The 23,659-nt window shown below is 41.2% G+C and overlaps 1 protein-coding gene across 1 annotated transcript in view; it reads left to right on the forward strand.

The window, feature by feature from the left end:
- The first annotated feature begins 22,990 nt into the window (after positions 1 to 22,990).
- Dsg1 (desmoglein 1) overlaps positions 22,991 to 23,659 on the forward strand; it is a 28,752-nt gene continuing 28,083 nt past the window's right edge. Inside the window, exon 1 of the mRNA XM_051163254.1 lies at positions 22,991 to 23,274. Coding sequence (XP_051019211.1) covers positions 23,227 to 23,274 — 48 coding nt within the window. The 5' untranslated portion in view covers positions 22,991 to 23,226. The remainder of the gene's footprint in view (positions 23,275 to 23,659) is intronic.

Genomic DNA, 23,659 nt, shown 5'->3' on the forward strand with positions numbered 1-23,659 from the left:
CATTAAAACAATAGTTGTTCCTAAACCCAGATGTGATTCCTCTTGAGATATACAGAATGCATACTGGATAGCAGAAATTCATTAGTGATTATAAAAGCAACAGCTTGCTATTTATGCCAGAATAAAAGTTTCAGCATGCAAGAAACTCACCAGGGAATTAATGATTGCATTAAGAGTCATTCACTCAATACAATTCCAAAGTTTCTTTTCTCTGGAATTTAGAAGGAACTGTATTTACCACAGATGCTTATCTCCTGGACTCTCACACTGCCATAGCTAGGAGCAGCCTAACAAAACAATTCACTCGGAGGAAAGAAGTCAGTAATCCAGAGATGGATCAACATGGCTTAAGCCTAATTTATTTTAAAGTGAATGGCAGCAAGGCTTGATGAAAATTACCCACAACTTCCCTAAATGCCACCAAGCAAACTTCTCACCTTAAAAATCATGAAACTGTGAAACTTTTAAAAAACTTAGCTTTGCTTCTTAATGCTTCTGTGTGTCTAAACTATTTGAAATCCTTTATCCTCCAAACTGTTTTATGTGACTAAAAGTTAGTCAAGAAGCAGAACAGGTAGAGCGCACAGTTTCATGAGTAGGGCGTACCTATGCAAAGAAGAAACAAGTTTAACATGTTCTTGTAGAGCACACCCTTAACCAGACCTATTAATTTAGAAAAATAATAGCAATATTAATATAAGCGACTGCAGTAGCCAGTAGGATAATAAGACAGCAACGGGCATAAAACAGTGGGAAAACCTTCCTGAGTTGTGCAAGGTTTGTTCCACTTCAGCATGCACATGAACCACCAAGCCCAGTGGGAGTTGTCTATTCTGTGGTTGTGGTCCTACCTGGGCCAAAGGATTGACTGCGTAGTTAGTCAGGAAAAAGAAAACTATTTAGCTTTTAGTAATGTCTCTAAACTCAAATGAGTCTGAGGTGAAAGACTTCATGTTTTAACCCAACAGTCACTCCAGCTTAGAGAGTTTGGCAACCATTTATCACCTTTTTATCTCAATACTGGTGGCAGATAGGGTTCTAGAAAATTCCATAATGTATCTCCACGCCACCACTATTCAGCAACTGGCCAAGGTTGGGGGACAGGGGGAGTCATTGCCTAGCTAGATTCTGCAAAGACTTCTTTGATATGTTTGGAGCCTCTTGAAAGCACAAAGCATTCAAAAGCATTCATGTTATGTGGAGAAGATTGAAAAGGCTTTCTTACAGCACCAATATTGACTGATTCTAGACAGGACCTGGACACTAAAGCACACAGTGATTACCTTCAAGTCCCACCACTTCCTGAAACTCAAGGGCTGTTAACTAATCTATGTAGAACATCCTTTTAAAAAATGTTTTGAAAGGTGGTGACTATTTCACTTCAAAGTGATTACAAAAAAAAGAAATCACTTTTCTGCAAAAAATACACAGTAATCTTATAGGTCAAAGAGGCTTCTCAACTGTTTCCACTCAGTTTGAAAATCCTTTTATCACACTAGTATAGAAAAAGTATATGGTAGACTAACGATTTTATATTTCCTTCAGAACACTTATTTATTTTGGATATAAAATGATGCCACTAAATATCAGTATATTTGTTGATTTTTTAATTTTAGAAAGTTTAATGATATTTTTACATTTCTTAAAGAAAGTTTTAAATAGGTTTACATCATTTCGCACTCTCCTTCCTCAACCCTCTCTTATAAACTTCCTCTCAAGTTGAGTCTCTTTTTCTTTGATTATATTTGTTGCATGCGTATATATGGACATGTCTGTACAGATAAGTTTAAGCATAACCTGCTGAAGTCATCCTTTGTTGTTTGTGTGTATACGGCTTCAAGGATGACCACTCTATACTGGACAACCTTTAAGGGGCCTCACCCCTGGAAAAGGCTAATCCCTTTTCCCAGCAGTCATTAGTTGCCTATAATTCTTTTGTAGGGGTGGGACCCCATGAAAATTTTCCTCTTCCATATTAGCATGTGTACTGGTGCTGCTGCCACTGTCTTGGTCTTACCTATGCAGCATTTCTAGGACATACTGTTCTACATCAGACTTCCTAACACCCTGCCTCTTCTAATCTTTCTGTCCCCTCTTCTGTGGTGTCCTGAGCTATAATCATAGTATTTTGATGCAGGATTCCCCATGAGCCATTGATCTAGGCATCATATCCAGCTGTGTTTTTCTGTATCCAGTTGTGGTTTCCTATGATGCTCTTCATTCATCACTGAGGCTGAATCAAGGGCTATTAGCCACCTGTATACAGGAAAGATGGCTCATACGTGGGAAGGCTTAACAATTTTTTGTAATTTCTAAAATAGTTTGTGGTAGGGGAGGGTAATTTAGAAGTGAAATAGAGGATCAGAGGAGATCCAAACTTTAGATTTTCTCACCCAAAACACACTGATGCTGCAGCCACTGTCTCCCACACTCTTATCTAATCCTGTTCTCTACTAAAATTGATAACATTTTAGGTGAATATTAACAACTTTGTATAAATTAATGAGAAAATAAATTCATTTTGGAGAAATTAATTTATTTGTGCATTTTATTAAGTAGCTTGTTTCACACATACTCATCAAATGTTTATGCAATAGTCTGTACTACATGAGCATTCAATTGTAGGTACCAAACAAATATCCACGAATGAATAAATGAACAACATAATAAATTATTCATCTTTTATTATTATTTGCTTTTATTATTTTTAATTAAGACATAGTGCTATGTAGCCCAGGCTAGCTTCAAACTCATTATGCAGCCAAAGATTACCTTAACTTTCTTTTTTTATTTTTTTTTTAACCTTAATTTTCTAATCCTCCTGTCTCTAACCTGGGGGGCTAGGGTTACAAGCCCTATAGTTTGTCTTATATATGCAGTCAACCCCACTAAGAACTCAGCATTTGACTTAAAACCACATGTTTCCTCCATTTGCTTCCAAAGTTCTGGTGGCTGATGACTCTCAAGATGTCGCAATTTTTTTCTGTACTTTATATTCTTCTGTGCTTTTAGAGGACAAGGTACACAAGCACTATTTTGTAGACATAAGGTTATTGTGTACTTGAACCCTCCCCCACATCTGGTTTTAACCCTTGTTCTTGAACCCTCCCCCATATCTGGTTTTAACCCTTGTTCCGAGAATTTTTGGTCTCTATGTTATGTAAATACTGCTCCCCAGGTGTCCTTTGATATGTCAATAAAGCAGCCTACAGCCAGTTAATAAGCAGAGAAGACAACAGAGCTGGACTTCCTGCTAGTCAGGGGAGGAAGTTGGGGATTTAGCCACAGGAGAGGTCTAAGAAAGATCAAGATTGGGGCTTAACAAGGAAAACTACAAAGTGCAAGTGTCTCTGGGATGTATGTTGGGAGGACACCAGATTAGGTTAGAGGGCTAAGAATAGATTAATAACTGCTCAGCTATTGTGTTGTGAAGCTTATTATTAACAAATATGAAGGAGCCCCAATTATTTGTGTGATAGCTGGGTTAAGAGAGAAACCAAGAAACAGTTTTATAAAGATAATTTTAACACTGCTTAATGTATATAGTAATATATTTCATTCACATTAATAATGATTATACATTAAAATACAGTCATATATGTTGTCCTAGTTTATATTTTTTCTCATTCACTTATTTATGTACTGAGCTTACATCCCAATAGCAGCCCCCTTCTTCTTCTTCTTCTCCTCCTCCTCCTCCTCCTCCCTGTATCAACCTCCCACCCTTTCCTCCTACTCCCCTCTCCTGTTCTTCTCAGAAAAGATGCGCCCCAGCACATCAAATTGCATGAGAACTACATGCATCATCTTCCACTGAGGCCACACAAGGCAGCTGAGCCAGGGGAAAGTGATTCAAAAACAGGCAACCACAGCAACGTCAGTTCCAATTGCTAGCAGAGTCTCATGAAGACCAACTACGTATGTGTTGGGGCCTAAGTCCAGTCCATGAATGCTGCTTGGTTGATGGGTCAGCTTCTGTGAGCACCTACGGGCCCAAGTTAATTGCTTCTTCTGGTCTTCTTGTGGAATTCTTGTCCCCTCCAGGTCCCTCTGTCCTTCCTCCAGCTCTTCCAACAAATTCCTGAGCTCTCCCTGTTGTTTGGCTAGGGTTCTTAGCATCTGGTGTGATCTGCTGCTGGATGGAACCTCTCAAAGGACAGTTATGCTAGGCTCCCATCTGCAAGCATAGCAAATTATCATTGATAGTGTCAGGGGCTGGTCCTCTCCCATGGGGTAGGTCTTAAGTTCGACCAGTCATTGGTTGGACACACCCTCAATCTCTGCTCCATCTTTATCCCTGCACATCTTACAAGATCTTACCCTACAGGCAGGGTAGATTTTGGGTTGAAGGTTTTGTGGGTGGGTTGGTGTCCCTTTCCCTCCACAGGACACCCTGCCTGGATCTAAGAGGTGACCACCTCAGTCTCCATATGCCACTGCTGCTAGGAGTCTCAGTTAGTGTTACCCCCATATCCTCTCAGGAACATATCCTGTCTCAGGTCTCCAACTTGCCCCAGAAATGGCCCCCTCCACACATCGGTTCCCTTCACTTTCCAGCCTTCTCACCTCCCGCCACTACTCTCCCCACACCTGATCTCCAAACTTACTCCCTTTCCCATCCCCTCCCCCACCAGCTCCCTCTCCATTCACTTCAGATGTCTATTTCCTTTTCTGAGTGAGATCCAAGCATCGTCTCTTGGGCCCTCCTTGTTACTTACATTTTTGGGTCTGTGGATTATTATATAGCTATCCTGTACTATATGGTTACTATCCATCCACCTATAAGTGAATACATACCATGTGTGTCTTTCTGGGCCTGCGTTACTTCACTCGGGATGATCTTTTCTAGTTCCATCCACTTGCCTGACATTTTCATAATTTCCTCATTTTTAATAACTGAGTAGTATTCCATTGTGTAAATGTACTACATTTTCTTTATCCATTTTTTTGTTGTTGTTGAGGGATATTTGGGTTGTTCCTAGTTTCTGGCTATTATGAATAAAACTGCTATAAACAAAGTTGAGCAAATGTCTGTTTTCTTAGATATTGGAATAGCCACTCCTGCTTGTTTCTTGGTTCTGTTTGCTTGTAGGACCTTTTTCAAGCCCTTTACTCTGAAGTAATGTTTATCTTTATTGCTGAGGTGTGTTTCTTGTATGCGGCAGAATGATGGATTGTTTTTCACATCCACTCTGTTATCCTGAGTCTTTTTACTTGGGACTGAGTTCATTGATGATGAGAGATATTAATGACCAGTCATTGTTGATTCCTGTAATTTTGATATTGGTGATGGTAGTATGAATGTGTATGCTTCCCTTCTTTTGTTTTTGCTAGTGTGAAATTATATCCTGTGTCTTTCTAGTTGTAGTTATCCTTGCTGTGTTGAAGTTTTCCTTCTAGTATCCTCTGTAGGGCTGGGTTATCAGGAAGATATTGTTTAAACTTGGTTTTGTCATGTAATACCTTATTTTCTCCATCAAGTTTTGATAGGTATAGTAACCTGGGCTGATGACATCTGTGTCTTTTCGGGTCTGCAAGCTATCTCCTAGGCCTTTCTGGTTTTTAAAGGCTATTGAGAAGTCTATTATAATAATAGGTCTGCCTTTATATGTTACTTGTCCCTTATGCCTTGCAGCTTGTAATTCTTTCTTTGTTCTGTACATTTCATGTTTTTGTTATTATGTAGCTAAAGGATTTTCTCTTTTGGTCCAATTTATTTGGTGTTCTGTATTCCTCTTCTACATGTATAATCATCTCTTCCTTTAGGTTGGGGGCATTTTCTTCTATGATTTTGTTGAAAATATTTTCTGGACCTTTGAGTGGGACTCTTCTTCTATTCCTATTATTTTCAGGTTTTGTCTTTTCCTGATATTCCAAATTTTCTGGAAGTTTCATGTTACAAGCTTTTTAGATTTCACATTGTTTGACCAGTGTATGAATTTCTTCTATCTTAAACTCTATGCCTAAGATTTCTCTCTTTCGTCTCTTGTATTCTGTTGGTGATGCTTATGTCTGTACTTGCTGCTGCATTTCCTAGGTTTTCCATCTCCAGGATTGCCTCAGACTGTGTTTTCTGCATTGCTTTTATATCCATTTTCAGGCCTTAAACAATTTTATTCATTTCCTTCTCCTGGTTGTTTATATTTTCCTGTACTTATTTAAGGGATTTATTCATTTCCCTCACCAGTTTATTTGTATTTCTTTAAGAGATTTATTCCTTTCCTCTTTAAAGGCATATATAATCTTCAAAATATTAGACTTATGGTCGATTTCTTGCATTTTAGGTGTGTTAGTATATCCACAGTAGGATACCCAGTAGTAGGGTAGCGGGGTTGTGATGGTGCTGTACTGCACTGGGTTTTATTGGGTGTGTTTTTATGCTGGCCTTTAGCCATCTGCTTGTCGCTAATGTTGGCAGACTTGGAGATTCCTGATGGCAATAGATCTTTGATGGTCCCTGATGGCTGTCATGTCTGGAACTGTAGGTAGAGCTAAGGCCTGCAAAATGGCACATGGAAGGCACAGGGCAGACCTAACCCTGATGGTAGTCCCTGATGGCTCTGCAATTTTTAATGTGTGAAATTTTTTCTTATAATGATTATAAGACATTATAGTTGTATAAAAAGTTTATACTGTAGCACAAAATTACAATAACTCTGTCAAGCAAATTGTCAATGACTAAAGTTGTTAGCTAATTGACTTAATCAGTATTTTATTAATTTTACATCACTTTACAAAGACACCACATTCTATAAATATTTGGGAGTGTTCCTAAACTGTTTTATTTTAAATAATGAAAGGAACAAGTACAAACTTGAATCTAACAATTACTTAGGTACTGACGCTAGATCAGCATTAGATATAAGAGGACCCTCACAGAAAATTCAGCCCATCAAATTCCTAGTGTAATGATTAGGCTCCTATGAACCTTATTAAGTGAACAAAACTAATACAGCTGTACTACAATGCTCTCAAGACTGTGAATTCTCATAAGGACATTGAGTCTCAACATATAGCACAGGATCTTGGAGAAAGAGTTTAACTTCTGCATGAATCAATAAATCGTCAAATTTAGCCAACTGGCAACTCTACAAATCCATTATCTACCAGTTCTTCAAATTACTCTGCTGTTAGGGTTTTCTTTCTGCTTTGGTAATCTATGAAGATTCTTGCTCTGAACAGTTGTTTGTGTGGGCAGAGTGTGATGGGGATCAGGTGCATCACTCTAAGGAGGAGGCAAGACCACGCTGAGCTCACACCATGCAGTGCCACACCAAATCCACAGCAGTGACAAAATGGCCTCTTCTTTAATATTTTTAAAAGATTTATCATACAAGGTACTAGATGCCATTGTGACATTTTCCACTTTAATGATTCTCCTTGCCCACATCTCTCCCATTTTCTGCAACCCTTGGTCACCAAGTCTCTTTTTCTCTTTTCATGTCCCATGTGTTCCTTTGTCCAACCCTCATCCTTCCTCATCTTTTGGTCTACTTTCTAAGCTTTTAGGCTTTATCCACACTCATATCCATTTAAACTTATACATGGATGTCTTATAGCAGTGGTTCTCAATCTGTGAATTTCAACTGCTTTGACAAACCTCCATATCAAAAATACTTAAATTATAATTTTTAACAGTAGCAAAATTACAGCTATGAAGTAGCAACAAAATTATTTTATGGCTGGAGGGTCACTACAACATGAGGAACTGTATTAAGTGGTGGGTCACACCACATTAGAAAGGTTGAGAACCACTGCTTTATAAGCTAAAGATCTTCACATGAGATCATGTGGAGGTTTCTCAAAAAAAGTAAAAATAGGACTGGCTGTCTGACATAGACAAGGTCTCCATAGCCTTCCACAGAGACACCTGCACTTCCATGGTTCTTCCTCTTCTGTGTATGATAGCCAATGGGACCAGCCTAGATACCCATCAACACATAAATGAATGATAAATATGCCGTACACATAGACCATGGAATATTTTATAGTCAGAAAGATAAGTGAAATTTGCAGGTAAATGGGTGGGTCTAGAAAAGGCCTTTAACAAAAGAAGTAACACGTTCCGCAAGGTCAAATTGTTTCTTACCAAGAATCTTGACCAAAAAAAGAACCCTCACCTAAGGGAAAGCATTATTGGTAATGTCAAATCCAAGGCCAAAAGACCCTTGTCTCTGAGAAAGAAAATGCAGACTTCTCACAAGAGATAAATAGTTCCATAAGAAAACCCCTTGGTCCCAAAGTCTTTGTTTTTGTTTTTATTTTAAATAAGGTCTTTCTATTATTTAGCTCTGGTTGTCCTAGAACTTGTTAGGTACACCAGGCTGTCCTCAAAGTCCCAGAGATCGGCCTGCCTCTGCCCTCCTCTGCCTCTGCCTCTGCCTCTGTCCTCCTCTGCCGCTGCCTTTTGAGTGCTGAGATTAAAGGTGTGCACAACGATACCTGGTTCTGTCCCAAAGTCTTAATAAATAAAAGATAATCATGATAGGAGAGTGAATATTTAACACACCAGGTTTTACATAGCATACCAAGAAACATACATGCACTAACACACACACACACACACACACACACACACACACACACACAGATTGAGAAGACTCCCATCCAATTCCCAGCAGAACGTTCATAACAGAACTCAACAATAATAACTTCAAGCAAACATTTGGGAAAGAATTCCTGTTTTTAAAAGTGCACTTGGGATTCTAGTTGTATAAACAAAATGGATATGAAATGTCACCCTTAGGGACTGTCATTCTCAACTTGAGCTAATGAGGAAATGCTCATCGTAGGGCATCCCAAGATGTCTACCAAGTGAATGAACACACAGCAACTGCTGAATAAACATCAGGAGAAAAACAGTTGCCCTTCAGAAAAGCAACTCTGATGTGGGCTGTTGTGAGCACGCTAGTGATGACTGCAAAGTCATCTGTGAGGGCGTGCCTTGGTGAGGAAATGGATAGAGAAGACAGTGACAGCCCACGTGGTGGCATGCCATCCCAGTGAGGTTTTAGCAGCCCACTCGCTGGCTGGAAAAGGAAGTTCTCCTGTGAGTGTTAGTGAAACAAAGAAGGCAGCGCCTTTTATTAACAGCAGAGTTAATCCCATCAAACGGCAACATCAAGTCCCTTCCAACTTGCCAGGCTCAGCACAACTGCTCCCACCTCCCATCCATCTCCACTACAGACCTCCTCCCTCTCCTCCCTCTTGAGACACACCTCAAACATTCAGTCCTCGGGGAAGGCCTTCTCGGTCATTAATGTTTTGTCTATGATTTTTCCTATAGAGTTCTATGCAAATTTCTAGTACAAAACTTGCCACATTAGCCAGGCATAGTGGCGCACTCCTTTAATCCCAGTACTTGGGAGGCAGAGGCAGGTGGATGTCTGTGAGTTCAAGGCAACCTGGTCTACAGAGTGAGTTCCAGAACATTCAGAGATACATAGTGAGTGAGATTCTGTCTCAAAGGCAACAACAACCAAACCAAAAACTAAATTTGCCAGGTAACATTCTAGTTCATTCTGACTTCCGTGTATTTCCCCAACAGATTGTGTTGGTGAGTCTTGTACGCCTCACGCCTCATGCTAAGATCCTAGCACAGTGTGCTTCATAAATAGCACATCGTGCAGCTGCTCAATGAACTATCAGTGTACAGAACTTTCTCTGACCCCAGACCACCTTCGCGATTGGAGCCCTTCTCCTCCTCCCTCTCTCGCTCCTCCCCCACTGCCACCTCCTTTTCTAGATTCTTAGTGAAGCTACGGTTAAAGGAGGCTGAGTTTACTCAAGGAGAGAGCACGCCTCAGGATATCTCTAATAAGATAAAGACCATGAGAGCACTATGGGATTTGGAAACCTGTCATCAAGTTCAAGGACTCCCTTTGGTCCTAAAACCACTGAGAATCAAATCTATGGCTTCTCTCCTCTCGTTTCCTTTCATGTTTCAATTCAGCTCCACAGACCAGAGAAAGCTGCACAAAGTCATCTGCTTTCTCCCTCCCTCGTTTAACTCCCATGAGCCCTCACATGCCTGCTAAACATGATACTAACGTCCACTTTTCATTGATTTGACCAAAGCCTCACAGTGAAAGGCCCTGGGCTGGCGCTCAGCTCTTTGTGATTCAAAAGCTCAGCTTTTCCCTTCTACCTCTGGCAATTTCCTCTAATGAGCAGCAGCAGCCAGCCTGTTGAAGATCCCTTAACACATTCAGGTTTTCCCTGAGCCGCTAGTCTCTGCTCATTTATAAGATATTTCTGTTATACACACAAGGACTTTGTGGTGCTCATCTTACTACCAAACAAGTTCCCACATCAAAGGTCTGCAAATTTGAGAAGACATCTATTTCATTACAGAACCTTGATCTAAATAGTTTCCTGGCCCTGTTCTTTCAAAAGATGGGTTGAATAATCTAGCAACAACAATAACCAAAAAAAAAAAAAAACCCTCACATTTTCAGTATATTTTGAGAAACAGTTTCTCTATGCTTTTTATACAAGGCAGTTATTACCCTAGCTCCAGTGAGGAGTATATATGTGTCTGATCCTTGACAGAATCTTCACTTCTCTCTCTATTAGCCTGAGTTTGGTTAGGCCAACCACTCATCAGACTGGTTTGAGTTAGAGCTGGTGGTAAAACACAGACCCAAGATTCCTGGTAGATTTGGGTGTTAAGGCCACACTTGGACTCAGTGTCTCTGACCATAGACAGATTGGCACAGCCTGTAAGTCCACCACTCCATGACTCAGAATAGACGAGTTCGACAGCTTGGATGTGACTTTCCAAAGGTTAGTCATCAGCATTTCAAAGCGCCTCACTGATTGTATCATGGAATTTTGATGATGTTTGCAGTTGCTTGAATTGAAAAGAACTTTTCCCAAACCAGATACATGTTTTAAAAACCTGTTCTCTGGTTTCTTGTTGTAATCTTCATCATAACTGCCAGACTCTATTCTCTGTTCACTGGCTACAACTAAATTCTTGAAGTCATTAATGCAAAAAAGTTACATATAATATCAATGCATATATACACACTGCATATCGTTGTTTGAGAGCAAGTAGTAAGAAAGCAGTTGATTTCATAGACATTATTCAATTATTCATTCAAGAAACAGTACTGAGGTTGAGTTTGTTACCATAAGGCAGAGTTTAGACAAATATTACAAAACCAAGGTGGCAGAATTTCTGAAAAAAAAAAATGCTGCTTAATTTCTCTGCTATATTTTGTACGCTTAGAGGGTCACCAAGCAAGACAAGCTGAGGGAAGGAGGGAGCTTTTCTGCCTAAGGTCCCTGTCAGTTTAGGGAGTCTGTCAGTTTAGGGAGTACGCACACAGCTCCAGACCATAATTCATGCCTCCATAAACACCAGTTCCCAGGGACACACCCTAAGCCTTTGAGATCTGACATCAAGCATGCCACCTCTAAGTGAAGGTTTGGGGCCACAATCTGTCGTCCTGGAGATCACACTCACTTCTGACATCTCTTTGGACCTCATGAGAGCTCCTACCCTCATGCCTAGTTCTTCTTAATCACCACTTATCAGACCATTCACAATTTGATTTTCTTTGCCTTCCAGGACAGCCCTCAGTCCAGCCGTCAGAGTATTCTTTCCTAAGTCTACCCTCTTATTATTTGAGATGGTTCATGAAAATTTCTTTGCTGCTTATAGGTACTTAATTTCATCTGTTTCTATTTCTCAATAAAACCTGAAGCATGCCTGCTTTACTCTTGAAAGCTCACTTCTTTTTTTATTCATTTGTCAATCAATTCAGAAGTGTTTATACGGCAACGTCATGCACCACGTTTCCAGAACCTGGACACAGCGGCCCAGTAGTAAGCACATATGTAAACACAAGCTGCTGCTACAATTGCGAAGAAGCTGCCCCAAGGCCATAGCCCCTCTTACATGGTATAAGAATGCCACTTAAGTTGAGTCTGGAAATCAGGCAGGTGCTAGACAATTCCATACCGCGTACTAACACCAGCAGCTTTTGTTTCCCTTTATTCTAAAGGTCTTGTGAATTTTTTGGAGTAATTTCTATGTTCAGGGTTACTCTTTAACGTGACTTGCAACCACTAGGACAGTGAACAGATAAGGCTTACCACAAAGGAAACAGGCTTTTTAGGATGTTATATCAACAACTCAGAGGAGAGAAAACAGTCACTTAGGTAAGATACCAGCATGGAGAGAAGGGACATATATGACCTGAGATATTTCAGATGTACAATCAATAGATGTCGGTGAGGAATCAAAAAATGAAAGGGTAAAAAGAGAAAATTTCCCAATGCTTTCTGGTCTTGGGTCTTAAACAAATAGCTAGGTGACAGGTCTCAGTCCCTGCCTCTCCAATGGTGATGAGTTTTCAACCTACTGAGTACAAATTATGTTTGCAAATTCTAAGAGAGAGATCAAGGGGGGGGGGGGTGTAGTTTGAGGAAAGACCTGATGTGTGACTGAAGTTCCTATAGGCAGATATTGTGTGCGATCCCTCTTAGGAGGAACTGCAGGTGTTAAACGGTGAAAAATTCAAAGGCAGGCTGGATGATTTTCTAAGGGGGAAATACAGGAGCAGCAGAACACAAAGTCAGCAGCTAGAGAGTTCAGAAGGAAAACTGGAGAAATGTTCCGCTTTGAAGGTCTGGGGAGATGGCTCAGTAGGTGAAATGTTGGTGGCACAAGCTTCAGCTCCATCCCTAGCAGTCACACAAAACCTTGGCTTGGTTGCTGCCTCACCAACCCCTGTGCTGGGAGGAGATGATGGAGGGAGCAGAGACACACTCCCTCCAGCCCCCAGGAAAGCCAATCTGGTAAACAGGCAAATTCCAGCTCAGTGGCAGGTCCTGCCTCAAACAATAAGGTGGAACACACCACGAGGAGGAGGAGGAGGAAGAGGAGGAGGAGGAGGAGGAGGAGGAGGAGGAGGAGGAGGAGGAGGAGGAGGAGGAGAAATGGAAGCAGATTTCTGGCCCTGCTGTGGGAGTGCACAGATGCAGGTGTGTGTGTGTGTGCGTGTGTGTGTGTGTGTGTGTGTGTGTGTGTGTGTGTGTGTGTGTGTCTTTGCTCACATGTTCTTCTGATATTCTGGATCTTTATAAACCTTTTGTGTTGAAGTTTTAACTGTGGTTTGCATTACACTGGACAGAACTGGTTTGAGTCCTTCTTTGTGGCAGTTTTTCTGTCTTTACTGACTCTTTTCTAAATAAATATAAACAGGATTTTCCCCTCAAGTACTGTCTTCTGCCTTTCTCTCTAGGCCTCCTGAGACAGTTTCTTCCACTGTGCAATTTCATTAGCACCTTCAACTGACAATCTCCCAATACCTCTCTATCTCGGGTGGACATTCAACATGACTGTCTGCTTACACCACATCAGGATGGCAGCCATGAAACATAAAATATTCCCACCATTTATTATAAAGTAAGCTTGTTTTCAACTCTTGAAATATATTGAAAAAGTATGAAATTAATATTTCCTTATTCTATATGAAGATTTATTTATGTGAATAATTCCAAAATTGGTTTGGGTATATATAAATACGTATCCATCACATATTTTTTTTCATTTGCATGTTTTCTGTTTCCACACTTACAAGAGTTTATTTTGCCAACTCTGTTGTGATTGGCATAAGTTGTTGCAATTATCCACAGTTCTACCAGCAATGCAACAAACGTCCTCATATATGAGTTGTTATGCATGAGGCTAAATTCAAAGCATACAAATGGCTGCATCCAATGCCTGTGACTCCAGCTTCAGGGGATCTGACCCTCTGGCCTCTGCACACATTCCCACACACAGATGCACACATTCTATTAAACAATAATAAAAATACATCTTGAAAAGCTTGTTGCAACAAAGTGTTTATGCTCTTACTTTTTTTTTTTTTTTTTGGTTAGACTGTGTCAAATTGCCAGGCCAACACATTAAGCCAACACAAAATCTCCCTTTCAGAGATGCACTTCCTTTTTTTTCTTATCTTTTTCAGCAAGAGTTTTTAACGTTTTGTTACCAAAGGCTCACCTGATTGGCCAAACACTTTCTTTGTTCTCAGTGCTATTTTTCTGTTTCTGACTGAAGTCAAACATCTTTTCTTCTGCCTGTTAATCACTGTACTTCCTGTTGAATGACAGCTCCAGTTACATCTTCTGCCTGTGTTTGGATCATCGACTTTAGTACTTATTTGCAAGTGCTCCTTGTGTGTTGCGGAAGCTGGACCATTGCATTTAACACGGGTAAATGATCTTGTCCTAGTTTATCACTTTTATTCTGTGCTAATATTTACTTTCTAGATAGACCGTCAGTGTTTATGTTGGTAAAAGTTATCAGCCTTTTACTTATAGGTTCCTGCTTTGTAGAAGGAGTCATCATTTTAAAGTACTTAAATTGTCCCTCAGTTATTCTCTTGTACAGCAAACTTTCTTAGTTCTTAAAAACAAAACAAACAAAACAAAACAAAACACTTTTATCCTTTGAAACTTTTGTATAATGTGTTTTGACCATATTCAGCCCTTCCCAAATTCCACCCACTTTCACCACCATTTCCATATCCAGCCAACTTTGTATCCTGTATGTCTCTCTCTCTACCCTTCTAGTCCAAATCTGTGCTGCCCATAGGAATGTGCTACACAAGAAAGGAACCTGAGTCTCTCCCCTAGCAGCTATCCACTGCCAGCACCTCCTAAGCTATGGTCCCACTTTGTGTCCACCTCCCCTCTCCATACTAGGACTGGTCTGGCTTGAGCTTCCTCGGGAATTACAGTGTGGTCATCTATTAGAGCAAAATCTTTATTAGAGAGTTCTCTGGTATAAGGAGTAGGCTAATTTCCTTCCAAGTGCCTAGTCATGTGTCTCAGCATTAACAAGTCATCCTTGTTTTAGGCAAGAGATCATTTCTTAATACTCTCTCCCCCTTTTTCCCACCTCCTACCCCCGACTATCTCTCTCATGGGTCTGTTTAAAATACTGGGCTTTCTCTGCACCAAAAAGAAAGTTTCTTTTTATCCGTGTTGCCCGCATGTCCCTCAGGAAATTGTCAAGTTTTGTCACGTGAGCTCTTCATGGTTTCTTCTCAGTTTCATTATGAAGTACTTTACATTTACAGTCGGTAAATTAAGTGGTATGGACTTCTTTCGTTATCTGCTGTATCTGATGACTGCACTGTTTTCCCTTCCCTTGCAGACAAATGTGACACCGGGAATGTAGTGCTTTATGATGCAAAAGTTATAATTTGGTGACCATGCTATATTTATTTGCATTTCAGTTTTTCATTTTCAAATGAAGAGCAATGTCAAAGTCTTCTAGCTCTGTCCTCCCTATCTTTCTGAGCTGTCAATAATCTGTAAGCAAAAGCTCAGGCGTTTCTTCACTATGCTCATCTAAGGATCCCTACAAGCTCACAGACCTTGCAAGTCCTTTTCGGTCAACATACCAGGGGTCATTAGCATCATTCTTCTTCTTTTGATACTTCTTGCATCAAAGACACTTAGGCTATTATTATGCAGCAAAAGTCTGTTATTAAAAGATACAGACTATAGCACTTGGAATTAAAGTAACATGGTACCCTCAACTTATATTCACATCTTTTAACAAAATCAAAACAAGAAGCACACGTGGGGAGAGACGGACAGAAAGACGAGTATGGCAAAACATTAACATGCTTTTAAAAAGATTATCTTCCCTTCGCATTAAATACCCAGAGACAGAATGCTTTCCCACTAAGGCCTCGTCCCCTCACTCCTCTTCCGTGGAATCTCCTCTTGACCCATCTCAACATCCTCACCGCCTATCTCAGGTTCAGTGCCTTATCTGTACGATTGCTTCCCAGGGTGGCTTCCTAGTGTCTCCTTTCTAACTGTTCCTCACAAAGCTTCCTGAACCAGCTCACAACACAATGTTGACAGCATACCTTACAGGGCCTCTCTGTGCCACAGAATATCTCACACACTCCTCAGCAGGGCCTTCCAACCCTCCATACTCTGCCTCTGCTCTGCCCCTCACCAGCCCTGCTACTTCTTACAATTTGTGGCCCAAGAGATATATATATATTAAAAAAAAAAAAAATCTGCCTTTGTTGTCCATTTGTTGGGAGTGACATCATCACACAAAAGATTCAAATCTCCCTTGTAGATTTCCTTAGCTTGCTTCCTTAATATGGAAACTAGGCCCCTTGATCTTTTAAGATCTAGTCCACATTATCATCATCTTTGTGATGAAAACATTTTAAATTGTGTTTTTGCTGTTTGAGGATTTCCTACACTCTTACAACATGTTTTGGTCAAATGCACATCCCTTCTCTCCCATCAAGCTCCTCCACTATTGTGCCCGCCACTTTTCACTCCTAACACCGTGTGCTTTATTCATTTATTAATATTTTGTTCTGGATTTTTAATACAGTGAGTCCACTCGGTGCTGCCTTTATGCACATAAGTATAAGACCCTGTACTTGAGCATAGGTAGTCTCCAGGGGCTACAACCCTGAAGAAAACTGATTCTTCCCTCCCCTAGATGCCATCAATTGCCAATCATTTCCCAGCAGGGCTTTTGACTGGCTCCGTCATGTACAGGCCTTATGTTTGCTGTCATAGACACTGACATAGACTACAGTCGCCATGTAGTATCTGGCAGATAGTGTTTCACCGCAGACATCTGCTACCACTGGATCTTACAATGTTTTCACCCTTTTTTCCATGATAATTTCTGTGACTTGGTTGCAGCAGGGGAGTGTGTGGGGGGCAGGGGGCATGTCTGCAGGTGTCAGGCAGAGAAACAAATCACAAAGAGATATGAAGGAAAACTCAGGTCAGATTGACTTCCTCATTCTGGGTTGACACTTCTAAGGAGGCTGATATCAGGTTGTTTATTCCCGACATATCTAAGTCCAGAATGAGTTGGAAAAAGGTTCCCTGGCACAATACAACTCCCAGTGCACAAAGTGTAATTATATCAAACTCAACTCAAGGCACATGTCATTTCTTCCAAGAAGATGGCTTCTCGAAAGAGGCGTTTGTGCTAGTTTAAGGACTAAGGGTCTGGCCTGGCTTGGGTCCTACAGATAGCCTAGAAGTTGTTTGGGCTATTAGCCACCTGTGTTCCTGATTGTAGTAGCTTCGGGGGGCACTGGCTATGAGGGTCATTTACACTATTAGGTATCTCCAGCCCTATTTGTGGGAGCCCCTGTGTTTAAGGGTCATTTAGATGACTAGCCACCTCTAGTCCTGGTTGTAGGAGCTTGATGTGGCCTAGCCCAACAGATAACACAGATCAGCAGGCTACCAATCACTTCTCATTCCCAGCTTTCTGGATGGAGGAACAGGTTTCCATTGGGAAGACAATCCTGTGTGGTTAACATCCCTGGTTTCTCTGGAGATCTGTGGGCACAACAACTTGCAAAGAGAGGTGGGATATGAATGTCCCATTTAGACATTAGCACTCCACGGTCTCTTATTCTCAACATATGCCCAGGATCTCTGTGCTAATCATCATCTGCTGCAAAAGGAGGCTCCTGTGTTGAGAGCTGAGAGACACACTAATATATAGGTATAAAGGTAAGAACTTGGGGTGGCAGTTTATTGCTATGGCCAATAGCAGAATAATAGCATTAGGTTTTATGATCTATGGACCTTGCCAGGCACAAGTTTTTGGCTCAGCTAATGGTGCCAGCCTGAATTCCATCTTATGGAGCAGATTTTAAAACCAAGTGGCTTGTTACTCTCTTTGTTATTGTTCTATTGCTGTGAAGCAACATCACATCCAGGGCAACTATTATAAAAGAAAACATTTAATTGCAAGGCAACAAGTAGGCAGGCATGGAGCTCAGAGCTTACATCCTGATCCACAGGCAAGCAGAGAGAGAGAGAGAGAGAGAGAGACAAACAGAAAGAGAGAGAGAGAGAGAGAGAGAGAGAGAGAGAGAGAGAGACAGAGAGACAGAGAGACAGAGAGACAGAGAGACAGAGAGACAGAGACAGAGAGACAGAGAGACAGAGACAAAGAGATAGTGAGACCAATACCAGCCCTGGCTTGGGCTTTTGAAGCCTCAAACCCACCCCAGTGACACACTTCCTCCAACAAGGCTACTCCAACAAAGTCAGACTTCCTCATCCTTCCCAACATCTTCTCATCCAGACCATCACAGTCACTGCCATAGCACTGGTGCTAGAATCGGACCAGAGCATACTTTGCCAAGCTACTTGTTATTGCAGCTCTCAGTATTTACAGCTGGTTGGTGGGACTGTTGGTGACTTTTCTTCCCTGGAGATACGCATAGAGCATCCAGCACCAGGGAGTCTAGTAAGCATTAGAGAATGAAGCTTCCATGTCAGTAGCACCTTGATTTCTCCTTGTCTTTTTGCTCAAGTGTGTGGTGTCTTCCGCAAGATGTTCTTACAGTCAAGCTCTGGAGGGTAACCGAGAGAAATTAGAACAAGCCTGCAAAATTTGGGGTGTCTGTGAGAGTCTCAAGCAATGGGCTTTTTGTTTGGTAGCCTGTGGTGTCTGTGGGAGGCATTGTCTCCCCACTTCACATACATGACTTCGTAAGTTTCCAAACTAGTAGGTTTATATATGGGTTTTTGAAAGGTTTGAAGTGTTAGCCATCCCTCTTCTACCCTGCCCTCCCATCCCCCACCCCATTTAGCTCTTCCTGTTCTGTTATTCCCTTTCCCCCTTCCTACCACCTGTGCTCTATCCCTCCTCCCGTAAAATTCAATCCCACGGGCCTCACTGATTTCCTGACTTCTGTATGTGCTCCAATTAAGACGCAAGTGTCTAAAGCCTCAAAGTTGCATCTATGAGGAGAACATGCAGTTTTGTCTTTCAGGGTCTGGGTGACTTTACTCTGAATAGTCATTTCTAGCTCCATCTATCACCTGTAACCTCACAATTTCATTGTTCTTTACACCGTGCACACCTACCACGTTTTCGTTATCCTTTCATCGGCTTGTGGACACCTAGGCGGTTTCCACTTTCCAGATGTTGTGAATCTACATCCACATTAACAAACATGAAAGAGCGAATATCTCTGTAGTAGAACACAGAGTCCATTGGAAATATGCACAGGAATGGTGTAGGTGGGTCACATGGCTGATCTATTTCTAGATTTTTGAGAAATGTCCGCATTGATTCCCACAGGGGCTGCACCAGTTCACACTCAAGTCAATAGTAAATAAATGTGGATTTTTATGATGTGTGTGTGTGTGTGTGTGTGTGTGTGTGTGTAAAACAATCATTGAGGGGGGATATATATATATATATATACATATATATATATATATCCACAACCACTGCAATTTAAATGTTGGTGGAATTGAATTTTTTTCTAGTTTAAAACAATTTTTAATATTATAATATATTCACATAACATCCAGATTGTAATCTCCTCACTCTTCCAGTTCCCACCCCCCCCTCCTCCTCCCCTGGAATTGCATTTTAGAAACACAGTAAAGGCAATAATTTCTGAAAACACTAAAGTAAATTATTTACCTGCTCATGACTGTTCTCAAAGTCCTTAATGGAAAAATATACTGAACAAACATCAGTCATCACTGTCTATAAAAATTAGATAAGTTGTTTTTTTAACCTTTCAGATCATCTGCTCTATATCAAAACTCAGTTTTGCCTGTGCTGAATGAAACTGCCCATAGACCCTATGTAAGACCCCATGAGTCTGGTGCCACTCCAATTATACACAAAAACAGGCAGAGAGCCAAATTTGATCTATGTTTATAATTTTTACCCATACTCTACTCTATTACTTTTGTTTTATTATGTAATGTTTCAAATAAACAAAAAAACTCAGAGAATAACTTATGCTAACATTAAGCATTAATGGTAGTTAACATTTTACTGTATTTATTTCATCTATTTTAATTGCTGAATGACTAGAAAGAATTTACATTATCACAAGAGTACTTTTTGTAGTTAAGCATATAATACGCATGTATGTGTATACGTTAATATTTAATGTGACTTATCCTAGCAAATCTTATACTAATATTCCCTAATAATCCTGTGTAAACTACCCTAAACATTGCCATAACTACTTTCAAAGCTGCTTTGTTGAACCAGGAATCTAACTCAGCATAAAATTGCATTTTGTTTTTTATATGAACAAAGTCTTTTTTTTATCTAATGCAGAGGCACCTATCTCTTGGGCATTTTTGTGTATGACACTAACTCATTAAGGTGTCATCTCATTTTGAGCAATAGGAAACACTATATCCCTGGAAAGTTAACAGATAGAAAACACATTTTATGAACTGGCCTCAAATTCATTATGTAGCTAAGACTGACATAGGATGTCTAGCTTCCTGCTTCTCCCTCCTGAGCTCCATCACTACCGGCCTGGACCACTGGCTGGGCTTTAGCAGTACTGCACTTGAGGCCCCTTGTATGTCCTATGTAACATAACGTGTAGGGCGTGGTAGCGCAACTTTAGCACATATTGAAGCATCAAAACAGCCTATTCCCAAAGGTTTCTCTGAAATGTGAGCGCCTGCTCTGGGCAATCTGAAAAAGAAGTTAAATAGGCAGCAAATTCTATAGATTATGCCAACAGAATTCTAGCTTAGTAAAATCTATTATCCTTAAAGACCTTTTATGTTCCAAGAAAGTGTTATACTATCCCGAGTACTGAGCAAATGCAGAAATGCCGTCCTTTTGAGGTGACACTTCAGGGTGTACCATGTATTATCAAGAAAAAGGAAAACCCCTTCACCAGAGGTCAGGTCCCGTTGAGCAACTTAGTTGGCTGACCCGGGAAATTCCAATTCAAAACTACCTTCTCCCCCTGCCAAATTTTATAAAATGTCTATGAAATGAGAATTGATACACACAGTAACTGATGCTGAGGGGAGCCTTGGGGTGTGTGGAGATGGACAGGTACACAGTGAATAGCAGCTACACCATGATAAAGATTTGAGAACATATAAGGAGAGTAAGATGTCTTCACTTCCTAGCATCAGGACCCGAAAGCAATACAGGGTCTGAGTCCACGATTCATGGATCTCCTTAAAGGAAAAGGAAATAAAGGGTAAGCAGACATGATGGCACACCGCTGCAACCCCAACTCTAAGGAGGCTGTCACAAGGAGGTTCTAGGTTCAAGCCTAGCTTGGGCTATGTAAAGAAACTTTGCCTTAATAAAATAAGTGCTAGTTAGAAACTGGAACAAGCATAGCACACACAGACAAATATATATATATATTTACATGCACCACATGCTAAGTAAACAAATGCACTTCCTCAGTTGCAATGGTCCCTTTCAAGCGATCGACAGACAGTAGGCAGTCAGTGGCCTCCATTTTTCTGCATTGCAGAAAGTCAGCACCGAAAGATGGAAAGACAAGGAAAGAGGCAGAGGAAGAGGAACGGTGGTATGTGAATCTACGTGTATCACCTCCCCACCTTGCTTGATGGAGCTAGTTCTCCTGCTAAGACTGTCACTGCTCCACAAGGCTGGGGCCCCACCCTAACTCCCTCTCAGAAAGCTGCTACATAAGTTGCTGCCCCCCAAAGCGTCTGCTTGGTTGGGATTGTCAGAGCAGGGTCCTTGTGTTAGGGTGGAGCCAGGGATGGGCTCAGAGAAAGATAATTCAGTGGATGAAGAAGGGCCATGCTCTCCCTGGCATTGAGCCCAGAATTCCAGATGCATAGAGCATTCCCTTGCCACTGCCAGCCTGTAAGAGTCAGTCCTCCTGTCTTGGGTGCCTAAAGCATGCTGTCATTCCTGGTCACGTGATCCACCTACTAACGCACTGTTCAAAGTAAGTCATAGATGAGCACTCACAATCTCATTTACTAATGAGGAATTTGGTCTGCCCCTCTCATTATTTGGTTTATCCACCACAACCAATTGCTACCAAGCGTTTTTACTCCCTGCAAACACTGGAGGCCTTTCCCCCACCCCTCTGTGCTCTACAAAGAGTCACGTGACATTTCAAGCCACGGTCAAGTAACTGTTGCCACACACCAATAGCAAAATGACAACATTCTGTAGACTGGCCGCCAGAAAGGATCTTTCTTTTCTGGGATAAGTTTAGCGTCCTCTGACAATAACCTACATGTTATCACACAGGCCTCGCTTCAGAGTGCCATAACCACCCCCGAGGATGTCCAGCCCCAATAGGGTTCCTAAAAGGCAGTAAGAGAAGATATCCCAGGAGAGTACCTGACTGTTGCCGTGTCTGGGTCAACCCCCCTGCTCACCTCGAGCTCTTGCGGCTCTGCATGTGTGGGCAGCTTTCCCTGTGTTCTAATTGGCTCGGTGTGCAGTCTTGGCCCCGAGCTTGGGAATTGGAATCGTCACTGACTTTTAACCCACCTCACCTGAAGTGTATCTTCTGGTTTCTCATTCGTATTTCAGCACTGGACTTTAACAAGAGTTTAATTGGAGGCTGTGGCTGTTTCCTTTGACTCTGCCATGGTCAAATTCTCAAGTTGGTTTTAATACGTTTTAAAAGGAAAGAATAGAAAATTAAAGAAGGATAAAAGAGCCACCCATAGAAACAAAATGGACTCAGGTCACTTAAAGGGGACTTAGAATTATATAGAGAACCAGATGATCATAAGGGTTATGTCTTGTTTGTTTCGAAATGCTTTTTTAAAAAAAAAAAAAAAAAAAAAAAACCTCACTCATCATTAGCAATTTGAAATCTTAACAACTTTAGAACCAGCTGCATCTTTCCTAACATCTACTAAAATGAAAGGCTTATAATTTTCTACTGTGACCTGAGGGTTTGGCGCTGAACATAAGCTGCACAAGCCAATGAATGGCATGGACACTCCAAATATACTCGTCTTATTAATCTGATGAGCTGAGAACTTCTGAGCAGCTTAGAAGCCTTCAACACGAGCAGAAGCCCCCATGCTTTGGCCATTTTGACTGTCTGTCACCAAAACCCTTCAATGGAGGAGAGCCATGTCCCACCCCCGTAGAGAGCAGCGCTTCAGCTGGCAGAAGGGTGTGTCCCTTAGCGTTTACCTGGGAGCAATGATGATCTTGTCAAGCATTTCACTGAGACCAGCCCAAGTTTTTAGGGTGGGGATCCAGACTGGTTATACGTACCTTCCCTCCTTCTCGCGGTGGAAGGCAGAAACACCTCAAAGCCTGCATGTAAGAACATCTACTGGGAAATTATTTTAATCAGACACCAGCTGAGTGGGAGAAAGAAAAAGAGCAGAGAACAAGCAAGCCTCCTTTGGCCGTGGATGTAACCGAAGCCAGAGGCAGCGATGGACTGGCACCCCTTCAGAAAAGCTGCGGTGCTGCTGATTTTTCTGGTAAGTGGATTCTGCTAAAAAGCCATACTTCATCCGCACCGGCCTCAGCATAACCAAGAGAGGACTTTTCAGAGAATGTTATTTACAGGTACTTCCGAGCTAAACCATTAAAAGTTTATGTTAATGACAAGGTGGGTTTTATGAACTGGGATTTTAAGTAGTGTTTCTCTCCTTAATTGAAGACTCCAGAGCATATTAATGTCCCAGTGTCCACTCATCACATCTGTAACATCCCAGACATTGGTGGGTCACTCTGGGAAAAATATTGAACTTAAGAAAGTCCAAAAGTTGCTGTATTTGTTTGTTCAAATTCTCATGGGCAGTGACGAGGCTTGTCCACTGGGCATTCTAGGTGTGCTGGGTTTTCAATCTAAGCATTTTCTCC

The sequence above is a fragment of the Acomys russatus genome, chromosome 20 (assembly GCF_903995435.1).
Source record: "Acomys russatus chromosome 20, mAcoRus1.1, whole genome shotgun sequence".
Lineage (NCBI taxonomy): Eukaryota > Metazoa > Chordata > Mammalia > Rodentia > Muridae > Acomys > Acomys russatus.